The sequence below is a fragment of the Sceloporus occidentalis genome, unplaced genomic scaffold, assembly GCF_023333645.1.
Source record: "Sceloporus occidentalis isolate IW3139 unplaced genomic scaffold, rSceOcc1.0.p SCAF_2, whole genome shotgun sequence".
Classification (NCBI taxonomy): Eukaryota; Metazoa; Chordata; class Lepidosauria; order Squamata; family Phrynosomatidae; genus Sceloporus; species Sceloporus occidentalis.
Window position 1 is genome coordinate 106,495,119 of NW_028316982.1, and position 20,523 is coordinate 106,515,641.

The following is a 20,523-nucleotide window of genomic DNA, read 5'->3' on the forward strand; positions in this document are numbered from 1 at the left end:
CCTGTCTGTTTGGACCCTCAGTATCCTGTTAAACGGCAACCCTGTGAGCCTAATATGGTCCAGTGGTTTGAGTGTTAGACTAGGCAGTTTATCACACGGGGGGAAATTGGAACTTTAAGCAGTGATTAACCCAAGAAAATTGCGCAAGTTACATCAAAACACTATTGAAATGAGATTAACACAACAACTATTATCCTGTGAATAACCAGGAAATAACCAGGAAATAAACAGCAAAAAGTAATTCATGGGAAAATAATGTGGATGATTTGCTGCTGTTTATTGCCTGGTTATTCATGGGTTAATAGCACTTAAATCACGTTTCACTTCGATGTCATGTAAAAACCATGAGCACAATTACACAATTATGACAGGTTATTCACAGGATAATATCACTTTGAACATGACGTCATGTGAAAACCATTAGCGCAATTGCGGGATTATCAAGGGTTAATCACAATTTATACTTCCAATTGTCCCCCGTGTGATAAACTCCTAGAAGTCAGGGAGACCAGAGTTCAAATCCTTTTCCCCCCAAGAGTATTTGGAAATACACCACAGCCACAACATCATCCTCCTACATCTGAGTGCTCTTCAGACATGTTGAGCACGAGGTTAGATGCTAAGTTCACTCTCAAATGGTAGTGTTGTAATTTTACTTGGTTATTAGCAAATCTTGCAGGGTTAGAAGGGTCATGTTTTGAAACATTTCACTTTCTAATTTCTCCAGAAACTTGTGTTTGTTTGTATGTGTGCATGAGTACACACCATAGACACACATTTTCACTTAAAGCTCTATGTGCCACTGCAGACGCATGGAGACACTGTGACTAAGACAGAAAATAAGGTTCAGTCACAGTGTTTTCCTATCAGATGGCCTACTGAACTCCAGGAACCATTTACGTTTGGGCAAGCTGACAAGCAATTTATTGCTCTTTTGGCCTTCTCTAGTTACCCTGAGAAAAGCTTTTTTGAGCAGATTACATACATATTTTTCTTACCAAGGAGTAATATATACACTGCATTAGCAGAATGAAATTATGCAAGCGGATTTCTTTCTTGCTTGCTCACTTCTCTTTGCCTTTTGTTTGCACGGTGTCCCATTGTGCTGGGAAAAACAATATGTGCTTTAATTAGCAAATATCTGTAAATAATTTACTTGCTTCTCCGTGCACTAAAACAATGGGGGAAGTTTTCACATATGTCTACTGATCATGTACACTGGGTCTCTTGCCATAATCCTCTATTGTTTGATATCTCTATCCATCAGGATATCATTCCCAGTGAACATTAAAATGTGCAGAGTAGCAGCCAGAAGGCAAGCAGTGTCCACTCTTTTAAAAAGAAAATGTATTGGCTTGGCATGTAAAACAGGATTTAAGAGAAAAGGAAAATCAAAATAGTTCCCAAAAGAAATACCTCCTTTCAGACCTTGTAATTTAAATTTTCCCACACTGAGTAAAACTCCCCACACCAATTAATCAACTGTATTTTCTGTTGATTAATCTTATGAGTTAAAGGCTACAGGGCCTAACAATTACAGTATGAATTAGTGTTTCTGTAAATACCCTAAAGGCACCAGATCCCATTTGATCTTGGAAGCTAAGCAGAGTCAGCTATGTTTAGTACTTAGATGGGAAACCACCAACAAACACTAGGTGCTGAAGACTATATTTCAGAGGAAGGAAGTGGCAAAACCAGCTCTGAATATTCTTTGTCTTAAAAGCCTTATGGGATTTATGAGGTTGCCATTAAGTTGACGGGCAACTTGAAGGCATATGTGCACACACATTGTTTTCTAGGGCATAAAGCATGTTACATACAGTGCAAGATCCACAAGAATATAACTGTCTTCTGGTCACTTCCCCATTGCATTTCTCCACTCCACCTCAGGCTGGTTATGAAAAGTTTTTCACCCCTCCAGAAAAGTTCTAGAGGAGGGTCTGTTGTGGATGCTGCCCCCCCCCCCCCCGCTACTGGATGCCAGCAACAATCCCACCCATCTTTACAACATGGCAAGACAATATTATTATCTCAGTTTTGCAGACTGGGAGCAAAGGGGATCAAGAGATAATAGCTTCCTATAGTGACTTTGTGAGTTTATGGCAGAGGTGAGTTCTGCAACTCTGGTTCACAGTTCACAATCTTAGCAGAGACAGACAAAGTGCAGCCATCCAGATGTTGTGGGGCTGCAGTTCCCACAAGCTCTATCCAGGGCAGCCAATGGTAACCAATGCCAGGAACTTGAGACCAACAATATCCAGGACCCTTGAACAGTACACTGCTATAGCATTAGGATTCCACTTTAAGTGCCATGGTTGTGTCTTATGGGATCCTGCTTATGGTTGTGTCTTATGGAGCTTGCAGAGGCACAGGTGCATCAATAGGAGCGTGCAGGGAGTGTGACCTGCTCCAGGTGATAATCTAAAGGGGGAGTGATACCACTGCTTCCCAAATGTCAGCCTTTTGGCAGAAATGGGCTGTGGCATTTGTCCACAATGCTTTAAAAACCTGGAGCTCAATGGAAAAGATGGCATGAGTGGGGCAAGGCTCAGTGGGGGGAGAAAGGAAACGCCTTTTTTACTTTTTTAAAATTTTCTTTTAAAACATTGTATATTGCCAAATTTTCATTTGAATCACATTAAACTATGTACAGTAAATGTAAATACATTTAGGGTATGCTTATGATACTGTAATTTAAAGGTAAACATTTGATTTTTATCACAACTATTGCCATTACACTCAGTGATGAGTGGGAATTTTGATTAACAGTCGGCCCTCTGTATCAAGGAGGATTTCATTCCAGACCCCCAGGCAGATGGCCAAAAACATAGGATCTCAAGTCCTATTACTTTCAATGGATGGTGATAAGTGCATGACCACATTGGTGCAGCTGCTTATACATGCCTCCATTGACAATAACGAGGCAGGGCCGTCTGTGGAAGCTCCAATACACGGATGGCTAGCGTTTTGATATGGAGGGCTGACTGTACAAGTTATATGAATACAAAAAACATTACTAAGGATTCTGTATAGTGTGATATGGGAGGAGGTTAATGGAGGGATGACACCATGAGTTACCGCAACGAGTGACACCAACCCTAGTGATGTCACTGGGGAGGCATTTGAGCTCTCTGGCTGGGAATGCTAAACACCTCTCCCTAAAATGCCAATCCTGGGGTTCCATAGAAAGTCAAAATGGAATCACAGTGCAATAACTGGGTGGCGTGAAGGGGACCCTGGTTGTTGAATGCGGCCTACCTCTGTTCTTAGGGATGAACTAGACATGGCAGGAGAAGCTCCATGTATTTATTTATGTGCAAAGTGCGGGATGATCTAATTTTTCAACACATAGTGTTCCTGGGTGACATAAGAATATGTAAGTGGGTGCTGATCTGTGTATTATCTCCTCTTATGAGTCACTGGGCCATTTGAGAAGAGAATTATGATGTCATTTTATCAAGGTAATCTTATTGGAACAAGATACACCGTCTGTCTTCTTTGCCACATTCCAAGAACTTTACCTGTCATTAGTCAATCCTGTCTGTTTAAGGAGATATTTATGAGCATCAAGGGGAGTAGAAATATGAGAGTGGAAAGGTATGACATTACTGCATGTAGACATCTGATCATTTAATGACCTCCATGCTTTATGCACCCTGTCTGTAGAAAAATTTATCTGTATTTGAAGGCCCCAGTTTTCTTGGCAACTTCTGCATCTCAATACTTTTTATCAACAACTAGCAGCAAAATGCATACATTCAAACCTATTCATTTTATATTTTAAGTATGCATCCCTATGAGTGTATAATCCTGATTTCCTTTTATAAAAAAGAGGCCAGGATCCAATGGAATGGTTCCATTCACAGAACAGCTTCCAACGGCAGACAGTGAATCTGCTGTGGGGATTTAGTCTAAAGTTCAAAAGAGCATCACCCCATAACAACTTATACACCTTGAACAGATCCTTTACAGTTTGGACTAAAACCCAGAATGGATTAATCACTCCACTCTCAAAGAAGCTGCTGGAGAGGGAGCACAATCTGTCCTTTTTCTGAAGACTATCACAAATCTTTCCCCCTCCTCCAAATTTGGGGAAATCTATTTTGGGCACAAGGAGCACCTTGGATAGCTAATTTGAAGTTAGATCGAAAACCCAGAGTGGATCCACTCTGACATGAAACTCCCCAGGCATCACTATTGGCAGTGGTGTCACTAGGGTTGGTGTCACCCAGTGTGGTAACTCATGGTGTCACCCACCCATTGACCTCCTCCCATTTCACGTCATACAGAATCCTTAGTACTGCTTTTTGCACTAATGTTATTCGTAAATAATAATTCCCATATACCACTGGATGTAATGACAATCGTTGTGACATAAACAACTAGCAAAATTAAAAGTATGCCTTGAAATTACAATATCATGCACACAACTTAAATAGTGAAGATTTGGTTAAAATGTGATGTTTAAAGGAAATTTTAAAATTTCTTTCAAAAAATTAAAATTTGAAATTTGAATTTTAAAAAATTCTGGGGTCTCTCCTTTCTCCCTCCACAGAGCTTCACCCCACTCTCACCATCTCTTAAAGCAGTTTTAAGGGAAGCAACTGAATGCCACAGCCTGTTTCTGCCAAAGGTAGGTTTTTGAGGAGCAGTGGTGTCATCTGGTTCGGTCCGCACCTCTCGCACGCTCCACACACCTTGCACCTCCTCTAGTAACGCAACTGACTATTGTAACTATGAAATAAGAGAGGCCTTTTCTGTCTTAAAATTAAAGACAACCCATGATCAGTCACAAACTGATTTGATTTAATGATCCATAACCATCAGCCTCCCTAGAGCTAAGAATGGATGAGAACCAGTACTGTACACAAACATGCAGCGTACAAAGAAAGTCTTCTCAAAGCCAACAAAAAACAAAAACAAATGTGTTGTAGTGTAACCCACAGCCTGCCAGCATGGTATACTGTTTGAAAATGATAGGCATTGTGGACATTAATGCACCAGGGAGGGGTATTAGATTGGGGATGACAGATTTAAATCTAATAGATACCTGACTGCTTTAACAATTTAGGACCTTCTTGCATTGAATGCTGATCAGAGAACACCCCTCTCAAAGCACTCATGAAGAATTGCATCCCCCAGAACTCCATCTCTAAGCTGTGATTATTCTCTTGCTCAAAACGCCCTGCATTAAGACACCTACGAGCCTGAGCCAGGATGTAATTCCTTCATCCTAATCATTTTGTACATGCATCCTTTAATTAGGAAACACAACAACAATGTGCATTTTAGACTCAGTAAATATGATTAAGGGATAAGTAGCAGACATGTGTACAGATGTACACACACACACAGGGAATGAATCTATCTTGCTTGTGCTTAGGAACACACTACTGTGTAACCAAGCAACTAAAAATAAAGTATAGCCTAATTAATTTGCCCAGTGCTTATTTAAAAACACTCAATTGGAACTTGTTTTTTCCATCTTGCTCAGTAGCTTAGCATGCTTGAGGGTGTAGTGCGTAAAAGCCTTTTATTCTCCAAAGACAAGAGTCTAAAGTTTAATGCCACCGATCAGGCCGGGAACAGCAACTACAGAACAGAATGGCTGCATTAAGGCTTTAGTAACAGCAATGTAACGCAAATATATGGTGATAGGGATTCCTCTGCAAACAAGGTGCACAAACTACAGAATGTTAAGAGCTCTTGTACTCTATCAAGAAGAGATTAGTAACAAAATATATTAACTTCTGTCTTTTGTGTAATCATTGGGCTTTTGGTGTTTTTTTTTGGGGGGGGGGCAAATAATAATAATAATAATAATAATAATTTCTATATCTAATTAGATAGAGACTTATAATGGGTGGATGCTCAGGCAGAAGCTTCTCACAGTCTCTGGGACTATGGTCAAAACAATCTAACTTGGTAGCAGAACATTACTTTGCATGCTAAATGCCTCCAGTTCATTCCTCAGCATCTCTGGTAGACCTGAGAGAGATGGGTCCGACGTTTCAACTATTTCCTCTTTTTGACAGTGCTCTGATCCCTAACTTGTTGAATAAGTGGGGGACTACTGGCATAGTGTAGTGATTTGAATGTTGGACTATGAGTCTGGAGACTGAGGTTCAATTCCGGCTCAGCCATTAAACCTACTGGTGACCTTGCGCAAGTCACATGCTCTCAGCCTCAGAGGAAAGCAAGGGTAGACCTCCTCTGAACAAATCTTGTCAATAAAACCCCATGAGGAACACTAGAGGAGTCCTCGACTAAGAATTCTAAATAGCCTTCCTTAAACTGCAAATCCCAGGATTCCATAGAATGTGACCATGACAGTTAAAGTCAAATCACAGTGCTATACTGCCTAGTGTGAAACAGCCTTAGATAACTCACCAAACTACAAAGCCCAGTATTCCATAGAATGGAGCTGTGGTAGTTAAAGTGTTATCAAACTATTATACTGCTATTATTTATCTATCTATCTATCTATCTATCTATCTATCTTGCACTTTCAGAAGAAATACAGCTAAGCTATTCTTGGCCTGTGCAACTCAGAATATTGATGTGTGGAGGCCTATTTGGTTCCCCAGTTTGTTTGCTTTCCTCCCAAAAATTCCCTGCCAGTAGAAGAGATAGGTTAAGCTCAACAGTTCTAGCCTAGCCCACTCTGTAAGCTTCCAGTTTTCAGTAGACAGGGAATATTTTGCATTTAATTGTCTAGGGTGAAAGGCTCCTGGATGAAGGCTAAGAAGTGGAGGCAGTATATCTGAAATGTGTTTCATCTGTTGATGGTGGGAGATGAATGAAAGAGGCACCCCTGTGAAGTCTTCAAAGAGGGGCTATACGTTTAAATGAACGTCGCCACAAGTCTGAAGACCTCAAAGACTTAAATTCCCGCATAGAACAATTGCCAGAATTTGGCTACAAAAAGTACAGGTTGAATCTCTCTTATGTGGAATGCTTGAGATCAGGGATGTTTTGGATTTTGAATTATTATTATTATTTTGATTTTAGAATACCTGTATTTGCAAATATGTACATAATGAGATCTCTTGGAGATGAGACCCAAGTCTAAACATGAAATTCATTTTTGTATACACCTTATACACATAGCCTGAGGGCAATTTTAGGCAGTATTTTTAATAATGTTGTGCACGAAACAGTCTGTGTATCTTGAGCCATCAGAAAGCAAAGGTGTGGCTATCTCAGCCACCCATGAAATAAGTTTTGGTTTTTGCACCATTTTAGATTTTGGATTTCCAAATAAGGGAGGTTTAATCTGTAATTTAAAATTTACTCCACTCCTTCTGCTCATATCACACGATGACATATCCCCCATGGAAAGGGTTTGTTTCCCCTGACATCCCATTGAAATGTGTATTGCTCTGAAGTAACCTGTGAAGTGCTAGAGTGCTCCTTCATGGAACATGCTTTTATGAAAGCCACTGGGCCTGACACAATCTGATCCAGAACCATTCCAAATTGGACTCAATCAGGATGATTCTTTCCAGAATACAAGTTTCAGAGCACAGCCTTAACGATGAATAATTAGCATTAATACCATGGATGGGGACAGGCTATATGTCATCCCAATATCTTTTGGGAGCCCCAACCACCATCAAGTGTTAGGACACCAGACAAAAATGGGAAGGAACATTCTAAATTGGCCCAAAATGCCACCGACTTTCTCTTAAACATCTTCCCTGGCTTTCATATGCAACTGCCAAACTATCTGAGAATCAGGAGTCTCGGGAAATGAAAACGGCTTCCAATTATTCAGGGATTCAGACTATGCAAATAATTCCACTTCCAATACATCGCCTGGAAAATTCTCACAACAACCTTGTAAAGTAGGCCAGTGCTAATATTCTAAATTCCAAATCATGCAGAGGGGCTGGGATCCTTGGAAGTACAAGCCAAAGGCTTCCCACTTTATACTCTGAGCTTTCATTTAGCCCAGCCAAATTAAACATACAAGCAGTTGCTCCCCACGTCAGCGTACACCATCCAAATTTGGCCTTCCTCCAGCCAGGTCCAGAAAAAACTGACATACATTTAAGAGCAACAGGACTAGCCACATGTTTCAGGTTTAGCACAACACACTAAAGAGCTTTAAGTTAACAACCAAAGGGGCTCAACAGCATTTTAAAACAGTTGTTTTAAACATAATATACAAAACAGACTGATCCTAGAGATGAAGGTCACAAACGTACACATCTGAACGGATGGAACTTAACATCTGTCAAAGTAAACTGTATCAATAAGGTAATTCCAGATGGATGCTGGATGCCTATATCTATATTTATATGCGGTGGTTTTGTCTCCAACACTCAAATTCTGTGTGAGATGTTCACCAAAATGAGGATCATTATCAACCAGAAGGTAAACCTATCCCTTGCTTTTGGTCTTCTGACGTTATTTATAGATGCTAGTAAGTCTCTATTGAAGATGGATTTGATCAGTTTGAGTTGCTTAGCTGCAAGATTGATCATTGCACAACACTGTAAAAGTCAAAATGTCTTGTCCATTTCACAATCAAAAGACAAACTGTGGTCCATAGCACTTATAGAAAAACTTTATTCATAGATGCACTTTTTAAGACATAAAAGTCAGATGTAATGACAACTTTTATACAGTATGCTATCAATTTATTTCATATGCAAACAGAAATGCAGATAAGTTTCACATCCCACTTTCCCATGCTGATCTGTGGGAAGATATGGCACATTAAATTACAAAGATTTGGGATGTTGTTGTTTTTGTAAAAATAATACTAATTTTAAAAAGATACGATAGTCTATGTAAACATTCTGGAACTTGAAGAGCAATGATCACAATGATAAGACCAGCAACTTATTTTGCTAGACAGGATAGCAAAAGTTTATCAAACTTCTGTTTTCTTTCCTACATTGGCCCTATCATAATGTAGTCACTTATGGGTAAGAGCTTGGCCTGACTAATATGCTGCAAGCATTCCAGTAGTATTTTTATTACTTAGCTCCATAGAAGGAGGAGAGCCAACATGGCGTAGTGGTTTGGATGTTTCACTATGACTCTGGAGACAAGGATTCGATTCCCCCACCATCACTGGGTGACCTTGGGCAAGTCACATGCTCTCAGCCTTAGGGGAAGGCAATGGCAAACCTCCTCAGGACAAATCTTTCAAAGAAAACCCCATGATAGGTTTACCTTAGGGTCGCCAAGGAAGGGTCGCCAAGGACCTGAAGGCACACAAGAGCAACAAACAGAAGCAGAGGGGGGACATTCTAAAGCTCAAGATTGCTTTCTCCAACATCAAAGGATGCAACTCAGTGTCACACCATCGATACTTCATCTTGGATCAAGTGGCTCTCTAGCAGGTGTAGTAATAACCAAAGTCCAAAGACATACTTAGAAGAGACCAGCAGATGACATGAACCAAAAAGTGCTCTAGGCCCACCTGTGTGACTATCAAAACATTTTTAAGAACATTGGGATGGTGACATCTCTTGACAACCCATAATTAGACCTTCCATTTGTAATCTAACACCAGATTATTGATGACCACATGCCAATTCCACCATGGTAGGAGCACCTCCAGCAGTAAATTGGTAACTGAGGCCACAGCATTCTCCCATCCTAAATCTACCACAGGGAAGACCTCCTATTAAGTGAGGGCCATTATAAGGCAAAGAACAAGAAAGAGCCCTCGTTAAATCCATTGTGCAAATGGCAATCACACTGACAGTTTAATCGTATTTCACTACCAACACTGGGGAAGCATCTTCCCCCATATCTGTCCAGGAAAGGGGACCACAACGCAGGCTGCATGTCTTACACAACTCTGCCTCCTTGACCCCTCATTGCTGCCCTCCAACATCTGCCACTTGAGGTGGCTGCCACATTTTGTTGTTTGCCCAGACATCATAACAAATGTTATGACAAAGCAAAAATACCTTTATGTGAGGTCTATTGGTAGTCGATTAGCCCATCCCTATATCTTGTTCCTCCTCTTTGAAGTTACTCTTTCCTTTGAAATTGTTTCCTCCTTGTCTCTGCTTATGAATAGCAACTATAGAAAGTAGGTTTGTTACATACAGGTAACATGGGATTAAACCCTTACCCTAAGTGACTGAAAAGCTGTGTGCTAGACTGGAGCCTCTCTAAACTTTACAAGCTCAGTTGGTATATATTTGGGAAGCAGGACTGTAAAACCTGAAAAGCTGCTATTTAAAACCAGTTCTCATCAAATCAAACATACAGTAAAATCTGTTGAAAGATGTCACCACCAGAAACATCTTACAAGCCTATGCATAATTACCTGAAAACAAACCACACTGAATGGTGGAAATTACTCTGGAATAAATACATACAGGCAAGAGCATCACTAGGGGGATGTGAGGGGTTCAGGCCTCACCAGGTGACACCTTAAAGAGGGAGTGACACCTTTATTCATGAAACTATGTACAAGTCAATACACTTAGGCTGTGCGTATGATATTGTAATTTAAAGGTATAATTTTACATTCAGTGACATATGGGGATTACGATTGATGAGTAATATTAGTAAAAAAAATTACTAAGGATTCTGTATAGTGTGATATGGGAAAAGGTCATAGGGGAAACCCATGACACCATGAGCTACCAACACGGGTGATGCTTTGGTATACAAGATCAGAGCGAAGTATTCTGTACAAATTTTGCATTTCCTCCGGTCTTCACATCTCATTGCAAACTTTTATATCTAAGCCAATAAACTCACATCTGGCTTTTAGAAGGGCTACTTCATACAACATGAAGTCTCCCCTCATGAGGTTTACTGATAAAACCTGCTCTGTCTGATGGAGACATCTTATTTTGGCAGAACAAACAGGCATGTATCTGTTGCACAACACAGTGGACAGGTTCCCATTCAGAACCAACTTTCTTTGAGGATATACATATTGTATGAAGCTGTCATAACACATCCCCTTTGCTGCTTCATTCTAAAAACAGACATTGCCTGGATGCTCCAGTTCTGAGAAACTTATAAATATCCACTTAGTTACGGCCCCCGTCAGACAAAGATACCTACAAGCAGCCATCATTAAGCCTCTGAGGAAGCTGATCGCCAGGCGGTGATACGATCCAAGGCTCTGCTAAACATCAGTTTTACTCCGAGCAAGTGCCCCGGTTGACCTTTGACCTCACAGAAAACCCCTGACACTGCAGATTTACAATCCATATTAAAGAGGTAGGGGGTGGGAGGTAAGAAGTCTGACCACACTTTACTCACTGCTTCAATGTATAATTAAAATAAGTTACGTGGCCCTTTCCCTTAAGTCCTGCCTATTATTTTCCCTATAAATTACCCGCAAATGCAATTTCCATATCCAGGACACAGACTGACAAAGAACGAAGTGAGATTTTTTCTCCTCCTGCTTTAAAATAAACAAATAAATAACACAGCCTCATCTCTCAAGCTTCAGGAATAGCTGTTGATGTCATTTACATAAAAGAATCATTGCTGCGGTTAAGTTACTTGAAATAACTGCCCTCTGGACTGCGAAAGAATGCTGAAACGTTTCCCTTTGGTAAGGAACTGCCAATCAGCGAGTCAAAACACACACACACACACACACACTCAGAAACACACACATTTTTGCCTCCGCGCCGCATATTTCTGAACGCAATCTGATCGTATTAAGAGAGAGCGAGAGAATGAAATCAATGATGTTTAAGAAAAAAAGGAAAAGGGGAAAAAATCATTTCAGCCGTCTATAAACAAGTTAATGGCACAAAGTGAAAACAAAGTACAGTTCTTAATGGGAGTGTTAGGTTGCCCTCTCTAGGCCTTGGCTCTAAGTGCGAGTTTCTGTGGGCTTTGGGCCAAGCCAGCCTCGCTGAGCGAGTGCCTTTGCTGTTTCTCTATGGCTAATGTTGCTGCAAATGAATGACTAACTGAAGCCACTGGGGGGGAAATGACATCACTGGGGTGTAAAACTCTACAGCGCATCAGCGCATGGGGGACTGGCTTTTTCTACCTGCTTCAGGCTCAAGTCCTAGTACAAGGTCTTGGCAAGGTGGGCCATCATACTTCCACCAAAATAAACTAATATGTAAAGATTTGTGTTCTTTTAAATGTCTGAATCATTCAAAGAGGCATTATTAAGGCCCATAGTGAAATGCACTGGTATATTCATACAGCTAATTGCTTGCAGTTTACATTTTTAAAGCACACTCACACACACACACACTCTTAAAAAATGCATCATGTTAGGCATCATGTACGTGCAGATGAGGATTGGTGTATCGAAAGAGCACTCCGGCTCGTAATGGTCGGATTAATTTCCTCTGATGTTCCTACTACAGTAACACGAGACGGTCATTAAGGCGTATTAAAATGATTTGCGCCCCCCCCCCACCGCCCCCACCCTTTCATTAAAAAGAGAGAGAGAGAGAGAGAGAGAGACTCTTGAGTGGCTTATAAATATTAATGTCAAGATATTCTGGGACTGTTTTGCCTCCTGTTTTGTGATCCACGTGAACTCATCCCATGCATGTTTTCTCAGAAGCTTTGCTCAAATACTGCTTACTCATTAGGATGTGTGCCTAGGACTGCAGCCTCATGCGCCTTAAGAGGACTCCTAGTACAGATGGTATTTCTCTTAAGGATGGCGATCTTTTGGGTTACTCACCAATATGGAGCGGGTAGACTGGTGCCCTAAGTTGTAACATGCAGGCAATATTAACATGGGAAAAACTGTAATGCTGTGTATAGAGTAAAGCCCTAAGTAGACATGCTTCTTTAATCAGGCCAGAAATGATCATTCTGTATTTACGAGTCATCCATTTGCTACTCCTATTGAATCAATAGGATTTACATAAGTGATGACTACTATTAATTGATCCAGTGGGTCTGTTCTAGCAGAGGCTGGATTGAGCCCTATATATTGGAAAATCCCCCCTCCCTACTTCTTGTTTTAAAGTTCTACAAAATGATTTAATAACAATTTCAATGGTTTCCTGTCTGGTTTAGTGGCCTGTCTATTATTCCTGTAGCCTTTTCAAGGGAAGAAAGAGAGAAGGGGGGGGGATATTTAATCCTTCCCCTTTCCAGATCACAGACCATGTTGAAGTAATAAATTTGAAAAGCAAATAATAAGTACTTGTGAAAGGAGGAGGGGGGAGGAAAGACAGCTGCAGGGGAAAGTTGAAAAGGAGGGAGGGAGGGAAGTGGATGGGAAGGCCTATGGGCCCTCTTGCCAAAAAAAGTAGGGCCCAATCTGGACAGGACTTTTTTGGACCCCTGATTCTTCCCCTCCTGCGCACAAAAATCCCCAAAGGTCCTGAAAATTGGGAGGTGGGCAAGGAGAGGACATTTACACACAACTCAAGGGGTCTCATAGCACTTTTATTAAGGCTAATAGAATTCCCTAGCATTGAGCCATGGCAGTTGGTATGGTCTCAAACTGGGTTAATTTCTGCATTGTGGATGCAGCCATTACAATTAGCAACAGTGGCTGCATCAGCACTACAGAAATAATGCCATTGGATCCCACTTTCACTGTCTGGGCTCAGGGCTAAGGAATGCTGGGATTTGTAGTTTTGTGAGACGTTTCGCCTCCTCTGTCAGAGAGCTCTGGGGCCACCACAAACTACAAAGCCCAGGATTTCCTAGCACTGAGTCAGGGCAGTTAAAAGTGGGATCACTTTCTGGCTTGTGGCGACCCTATCCTGGGGTTTTCTTGGCAAGTGTCTTCAGAGAAGAGGAGGTTGGCCTGGTCACCCTCTGAGGCTGAGAGAGTGTGACTTGCCCAAGGTGACCCTATGGGTTTTGATGCTTGAGCAGGGATTTGAACCCTGGTCCCCAGTCATAGTCCACTGCCTAAACTGCTACGCCATCATGGCTTTTCTTGGCAAGTCCCTTTGCTATCCCCTGAGGCTGAGAGAGTGTGACTTGCCCAAGGTCACCCAGTGAGTTTCCATGGCTCAGCCAGGATTTGAACCCTGGTCTCCAGAGTGGTATAGTCCAACACTCAAAGCATCCCACTAAAGGAAAGACTACTAACTGCATCTGAATATTGGTTGTGGAAGGAACTGGCAGGTTTGGTTGAAGGGGGGGGGGGGTCTGATCCTCCCTGATCCCCCCTCCCGGATAAGACAAAGAGGCTGCATCCACACTGGAGAAATAACCCGGTTTGGCCCCGCTTTAACTGCCCTGGCTCAAGGCTGGCAGATTCTGAAAACTAACCTTAGGCAAGTTTGTGAGGCATTGAATGTCAGAGAGGTCTCTGGCGCCCCAATAAACTACAACTCCCAGGATTCCCTAGCCTAGAAGTGGATGATGGTTTCTGCAGTGTCTCTTTTGGAGCTCAGGATGATGGGAGTAGAGGCTGAGAGCACAGATTGGTACACACACACACACACACACACACACACACACACAGAGCCAGGAAAATGCCCACTTTGGAGAGGAAGGGTGTAAAAAGCGAGTCCATGTCAGGAAGAAAAACAACAACTCCACACAAAAACACACACACAGCAATCGGGAAAAACGAGCTGGCTGTTAATGCTTAACGTGTCTGTGCTGGTTAGTACACACTAGAGGGCTTTGAAAACCCGCCTGGTACACTGCTCCCTCTCTCTCTCTCTCTCTCTCTCCATATCTATCTATCTATCTATCTATCTATCTATCTATCTATCTATCTATCTATCTATCATAACCTGCAAGTCTTCCCAATGTGTTATTTCCACTCCCTGTCCTCTATCACTTTATCACGTCTGTGCCAGAAATAGAAAAGAAGAAATCGCTTTTTGATCTCTGCTCACACAAGCCTCCATTTCCTAATCTCTCTCTCTCTCTCTCTTTCCCCCCCAATAATAATAATAATAATAAGATGATGATGATGACGGCAGCCCCATCCAAGAGAGCAAGCAATGCAACGCAAGGACATATATATCTAGGTCCATATATATATATAATAAGAGGATGATGATGATGATGATGATGATGATGATGATGATGATGATGATGATGATGTCGTCAGCCCCATCCAAGAGAGAAAGCAGTCTAACGTGGAGGCATCTATATCTAGGTCCATACACACACACACACACACACACACACACACACACTCCAGTCTAGGTGCATTACGACCCTTATTCCGTTTTCATGGATCTTTTAGGGGAGGAATCGTATTGAAAGCCGCGGAGGAAGGAAGGAAGGAGGGAAGAGGAGGAGGAGGAGGAGGTTGAATAACACAACGCTGAAAACAGAGAAGTGAAGGGAATGAGCAGCAACCACGTGACGCTTACGAGGAGGAGGAGGAGGAGGAGGAGGAGGAAGAGGGCGATGTAAGTAAAGATCACCTTCAGCGCTGAGGCACTGCATCCGCACTGCGGGGGAGATAACCCGGTTTGAGAGCGCTTTGGCTGCCCTGGCTCCCTGCTCGGGGAATTCTGGGAATGGTAGTCGGTTGTGGCAAACTAGAACCAGGGCAGCCAAAGCGCTCCCAAACCGGGTTATATCCGCAGTGCGGATGCAGTGAACCAAACATCCCGTCTCTGCTGTCGTTCCCAAATGACAGATCGCCTTGAAAACCGTAGCCCTTTCCAAGCAAGGCAGTGCACTAAATCATCAGCATGACAAAGCCAAGGAAGGCAACACAAACACAAACGCACAGAGACACACAACCACACACACAGATGGCGTTGCCTGACCTCTCCGTGTTGGCTGCCCCTTCCCTGGGGAGTATCCTCCGGGAGGAAGTAAAGTTTGGAGCTGGAGAGAAGTTGCCTGGAAGTCCTCTCCTCCCAGAGGAGCTGGAGCTCGGCGACGCAGACCGGGTCCTGGGCTTTGCAGCGGACGAAGAAGAAGTCTCCCAGGGACAGGATCCGGGCCCGGGCTTCCCTCCGGCGGCGGCACTGGAAAGCCTTGTAGAAGGTGTAGGGCCCGTGCGAGCCACACGGAGAGCCGACCCACTGGAGCAAGGCAAAGAGAGATCATAGGGGATCAGTCAGCAGCTGCAGATCGATCCAGTTGATCGGGGGGGGCATAATATCCCAATAATGTTACTCTAAGGGGATCCGTTCGATCACGTAACCTTCCAATACTGTGGCTCTAAGGAGAAGCCTTGGATCAGTCAAGAGGAAATAATCAATCAAGAGGAAATAATCAAAAGAGGAAATAATCAATCAAGAGGAAATAATCGATCAAGAGGAAATAATCGATCAAGAGGAAATAATCAATCAATAAGAAATAACCTTCCAATACTGTGGCTCTAGGGAGAAGCCTTGGATCAATCAAGAGGAAATAATCAATCAAGAGGCAATAATCAATCAAGAGGAAATAACCTTCCAATACTGTGGCTCTAGGGAGAAGCCTTGGATCAATCAGGAGGCAATAATCAATATGTTCCAATACTGTGGCTCTAAGAGGAGATACACACGATCAACGAGGAGGGAATTGTCTTCTAATCTTGTTACTCTAAAGGGAGACCTTGTATCAATAACCTTCCGATAGTGTGGCTCTAAGGAGATACATTTCAACCAGAGCAAAACAACCTTCCAGTGTTGTTACTCTAAAGAGAAACCTTGTATCAAGCGAGAGGGACTGTAGCTCTAAGGGGGGATACCTTGTATCGACGAGGGGACAATAATCTCCCGATACTGTTGCTCTAACTAGATACCTTTGATCAAAATCCTCTTCCAGTCATGGAGCTCTAAGGGGATACTTTGTATCCATCAAGGGGGGGACTGTGGCTCCAGGGGGATACACTGTCTAATAATCTTCCAATTCTGGGACTCTAAGGGACACCTTGTATCGATCGGGGGGGGGGGAATAATATTCTAGCACTGTGGCTCTAAGTAAGGGATCAGTCAGGGAGAAAACAGACTTCCAATAATGTTACTAGTCTAAGGGGACACCTTGGATCAAACAGGGGGGAAATAATATTCTAGTACTATTACTCTAAAGGATACCTTGTATCAAAGGGGGGGGGATAATCTTCCAATACTAGGGCTCTAAGGGGATCCATTTTCTTAGTCAGGAGGAAATAATCTTCCAATACTGGGGCTCTAAGGGGATCCATTTGATCCATCAGGGTCAAATAATGTCCCAGTGTTGGGACTCTAAGGGGATCCAATGGGGATCAAATAACCTCCCAATGCTGAGACTCTAAAGGATCCCTTGTATCGATTATGGGGGAAATAATCTTCCAATATCAACGGGGGGGGGGGGAGTCCTGTGGCTCTAAGAGGGGATCCATGCTGTGGCTCTAGTCAAGGGATGCTTGGTATCGATCAGGGGAGGGATCATGGTATCGATCAGGGATCAGGGGGGATAGCTATTGCCTAAGGGGGGGGGGTCCGGTCCCTGGCTGCGATCCCCAAAGGCATGGGAGGGCTAAGGCTGGGGGGGAGGGGGTGTCCCTGGGGAAGGGAGGGGAGGGGAGTTGTGGGGAAGTTGGGGGGAGGGGGGCCGGGGGGGCTTTCTTGGGGGATCCGGCCGGAGCAGCGAATACCTGGACTGAATCGGGCTCCATCGCGACGCTCTGAATTGATTGAACTCAACATTCTCTCCAAACTTGTTGGCTTGAATGGATTGCATCAGGTCCTGGCAGGGAAAAGCCTCCCCTCGCCCCACTCGCAGGCCCCCAGCCCCCGAGGAAAGCCCCCCCAGACCCACTCAGCCCGGCTTTGAAGAGACCCCCGAGAGCCCTGCCTTCCCTCCGGAGGCCTTGCTCCCCGAGGCCCTGGGCTCCTTCCCCCAGCGCCCCCAGCCTCTCTCCCAGCCCCAGCGGGGCCAAAGGGAGCCCCCTTCGCCTCCCCAGGCGGGCCTGAAAAACCTCCCTTGGGGGGATCCGGGTGGGGATCAAGGGGTCCAGTTGGGGAGGGGATCCCCGGGCGCCCCGGAGCCTGGGCCTATTTTTGCCGCCTGGAAAGGGTCCCTGCTTGGAGTGCGCATCTGACAGGACCTGCCTGTATATCTCTAATATAAAGAACATTTCCTGCAGAGAGAGAGAGAGAGAGAGAGAGAGAGAGAGAGAGGCGCTGCTGCTGCTGCTGCTGCTGGGCTCCGCTTTATTATTATTATTATTATACCCCCTCCCTCCCTCTCTCCTTCTCTCTCTCTCTCTCTCCTTCTCTTTAGCAGATTTGCTTTTATTAGACATGTAGATTTGTTGGAGAGTTAAAAGGACGAGCCTCTGCCCCCCCGCCATAGACCCCAGATCCCCCTCCTCTCCCCCCCCCCCAAATAAGAACTTGAGGGGCTTGGCTTCGGCACCCAGAGGCAAAGCCAGGGGAGAAAGTGGGTTATCGATTATGTAAACATATCAATATTAATGTGTTTGTTTGACGAAAGAGAGAGAGAGAGAGAGAGGAGCCAGGGATCGCGGGATCCTGGCGAGGAAGGACAGATCGAGCAGGCAGAGATCGCTTTCAGAGCGAGACAGATATATATATATATCATATATAGATATAGATAGATAGATACATAAATAGATCTCTCTCATATGTATATATATAGATAGATCTCTCTCTCATATATATATATATATATATATATCCCTCTCTCTCAGATAGATAGATCTCTCATCCTATATTGATTTCTCTCTCATATATTGATTTCTCTCTCATATATATATATATATATATATATATGGAGATCTCTTTTCTCATATATATATATTGATATCTCTCTCTCATATATATATATATAGATAGATAGATATATCGATCTCTCTCTCCCTCCCTCCCTCTCTCTCTATATATATATATACTATACATATATATATATATATATGTATATATATATATATGCCTGCCCCAGCTGTTCTTCCTCGCGACGATATTATGATATACATACATTATATCTATCTATCTATCTATCTATCTATCTATCTATCTATCTATCTATATCTGTTCGCTTTTGCTAAAAGAGAGCAACAGCACCCGGAAGCCCAGAGATCACAGGATCTCCCAGGGAAGGACAGATCGATCAGCCAAGGATCGCTTTGGGTGGATAGATAGATAGATAGATAGATAGATCAATATATATGTGTGTGTGTATGTAACTGTTCATTTTTGCCAAAAGAGATCAAGGGATCTCTCTCAGAGATCACGGGTTCCTCACAGGAAAGAACAGATCAAGCAGGAAGGATCGCTTTGAGAAAGATAAACAGAGAGATAGACAGATCGACCAATATCTATCTATCTATCTATCTATCTATCTATCTATCTATCTATCTATCAGTATGATACGCATTTGTTCACTTTTGCGAAAGCGAGCAAGGGGAGGCGGGAGCCCATCGATCACGGGATCCTGAGAACAGATCGAGCAAGCAGGGATCGTTACAAAACACACACACACACAGACACACTCATAAACACACACACACACACACACACGTGTGTATATTAAAGGGTTGGCAGAACAATCAAACTCGGCGGGAGGAGGAACAGGGCAGGACTTAGCCGGGTTGGGTCCCGTTAATTTGGGAGGCGATAAGTACCCCCCCCCCTGTTTCCACACATACACAACACACACACACACACAACACACACACACAGAGCCTCCTATCGCCTGCCGGTTCCGTGTTGACAATGCAGCTCTCCTCCTGCTCCTCCTCCTCCCAAGGACTAATGTGTTTATATAACCAAAGCGGCGGAGGCAGGGCGGGGGACTTTCGAATGGATCCCCGGCGAAGGGATCGAGGGGGGATCTCTCCCTTTTGCAGGAGAGTTTGCAAGATCGCAAGGGGGGTGGGTTAGAAAGGACCCCCCCCCCATTTTTCGGGAAGGGGTCAAATGCAAGCCGAAATTAAAAGTCACTAGAAGAGGAGGAGGAGAGAGGAGCAACCTAGAACGCACAACCCTCTGCTTGCAAGGATGGGGGGGATATTGATTGATTGATTGATTGATTGATTGATTCATTGATTGACAGATCGTTTCTGCAGAGTTGTCCCCCCAAAAAAACTTAGAGAAGGAGGAGTGAGGGCAAAGAAAAACAGCAGCAGCAACCTCAGCATTTCCAATACGAGAATCATGATTATTGATGGAAAATGGTGCATTCTCTCTCTTTCTTTTTCTCTTTCTCTTTCGGTCTTTCCCCCTCCTCCTTTTCCCCCACTAGCAGAGTCGAGAATATATATATATATATATATATATATATATATAGAGAGAGAGAGAGAGAGAGAGAGAAAGAGGGAGGGAGGAATGAAGTAAATAAAGAAATCAAAGGGTCTGTACAGTTGTAATCCGATCCGTGTGCCGCAACCAACTACCATTCCCAGAATTCCATAGCATGGAGCCAAAGTGGCCTCAAACCGGATTATCCCTGCAGTGCGGATATGCAAAGAAGAAGCTCTCTAAATCCATAAAATGCCCCTGTTTCTCCCTGGCTAAATTTTAATAATTTAAAGGGATAGTGCGACTCCGGCAAAATGCAGAATATTTTATTATTCTGTGATGATTTCCCTCCAAGGAGCCAGCCTTCCTCGACCCCACCCTGGTAAAGCGCTGCGGCTGCATTAAAAAATAGAGATGGCTCGATTCACAAACCAGT

The 20,523-nt window shown here is 43.3% G+C and overlaps 1 protein-coding gene across 3 annotated transcripts in view; it reads right to left on the bottom strand.

Annotated features, from left to right (window-relative positions):
* Nucleotides 1–20,523, bottom strand: part of ARID5B (AT-rich interaction domain 5B) — a 269,486-nt gene that overhangs the window by 234,599 nt on the left and 14,364 nt on the right. For 2 of the 3 annotated variants that reach the window (XM_089510538.1, XM_089510537.1), the window contains exons 1-2: nucleotides 17,480–17,567; nucleotides 15,678–15,938 (exon numbers count right to left, since the gene is read on the bottom strand). The exons of the other annotated variant lie outside the window; for it this stretch is intronic. In XM_089510538.1, the coding sequence (XP_089366664.1) occupies nucleotides 15,678–15,938; nucleotides 17,480–17,500 (282 nt within the window). In that variant the 5' untranslated portion in view covers nucleotides 17,501–17,567. Of the gene's footprint in view, nucleotides 1–15,677; nucleotides 15,939–17,479; nucleotides 17,568–20,523 lie in introns of those variants that run through there. 3 annotated transcript variants of the gene reach the window in all.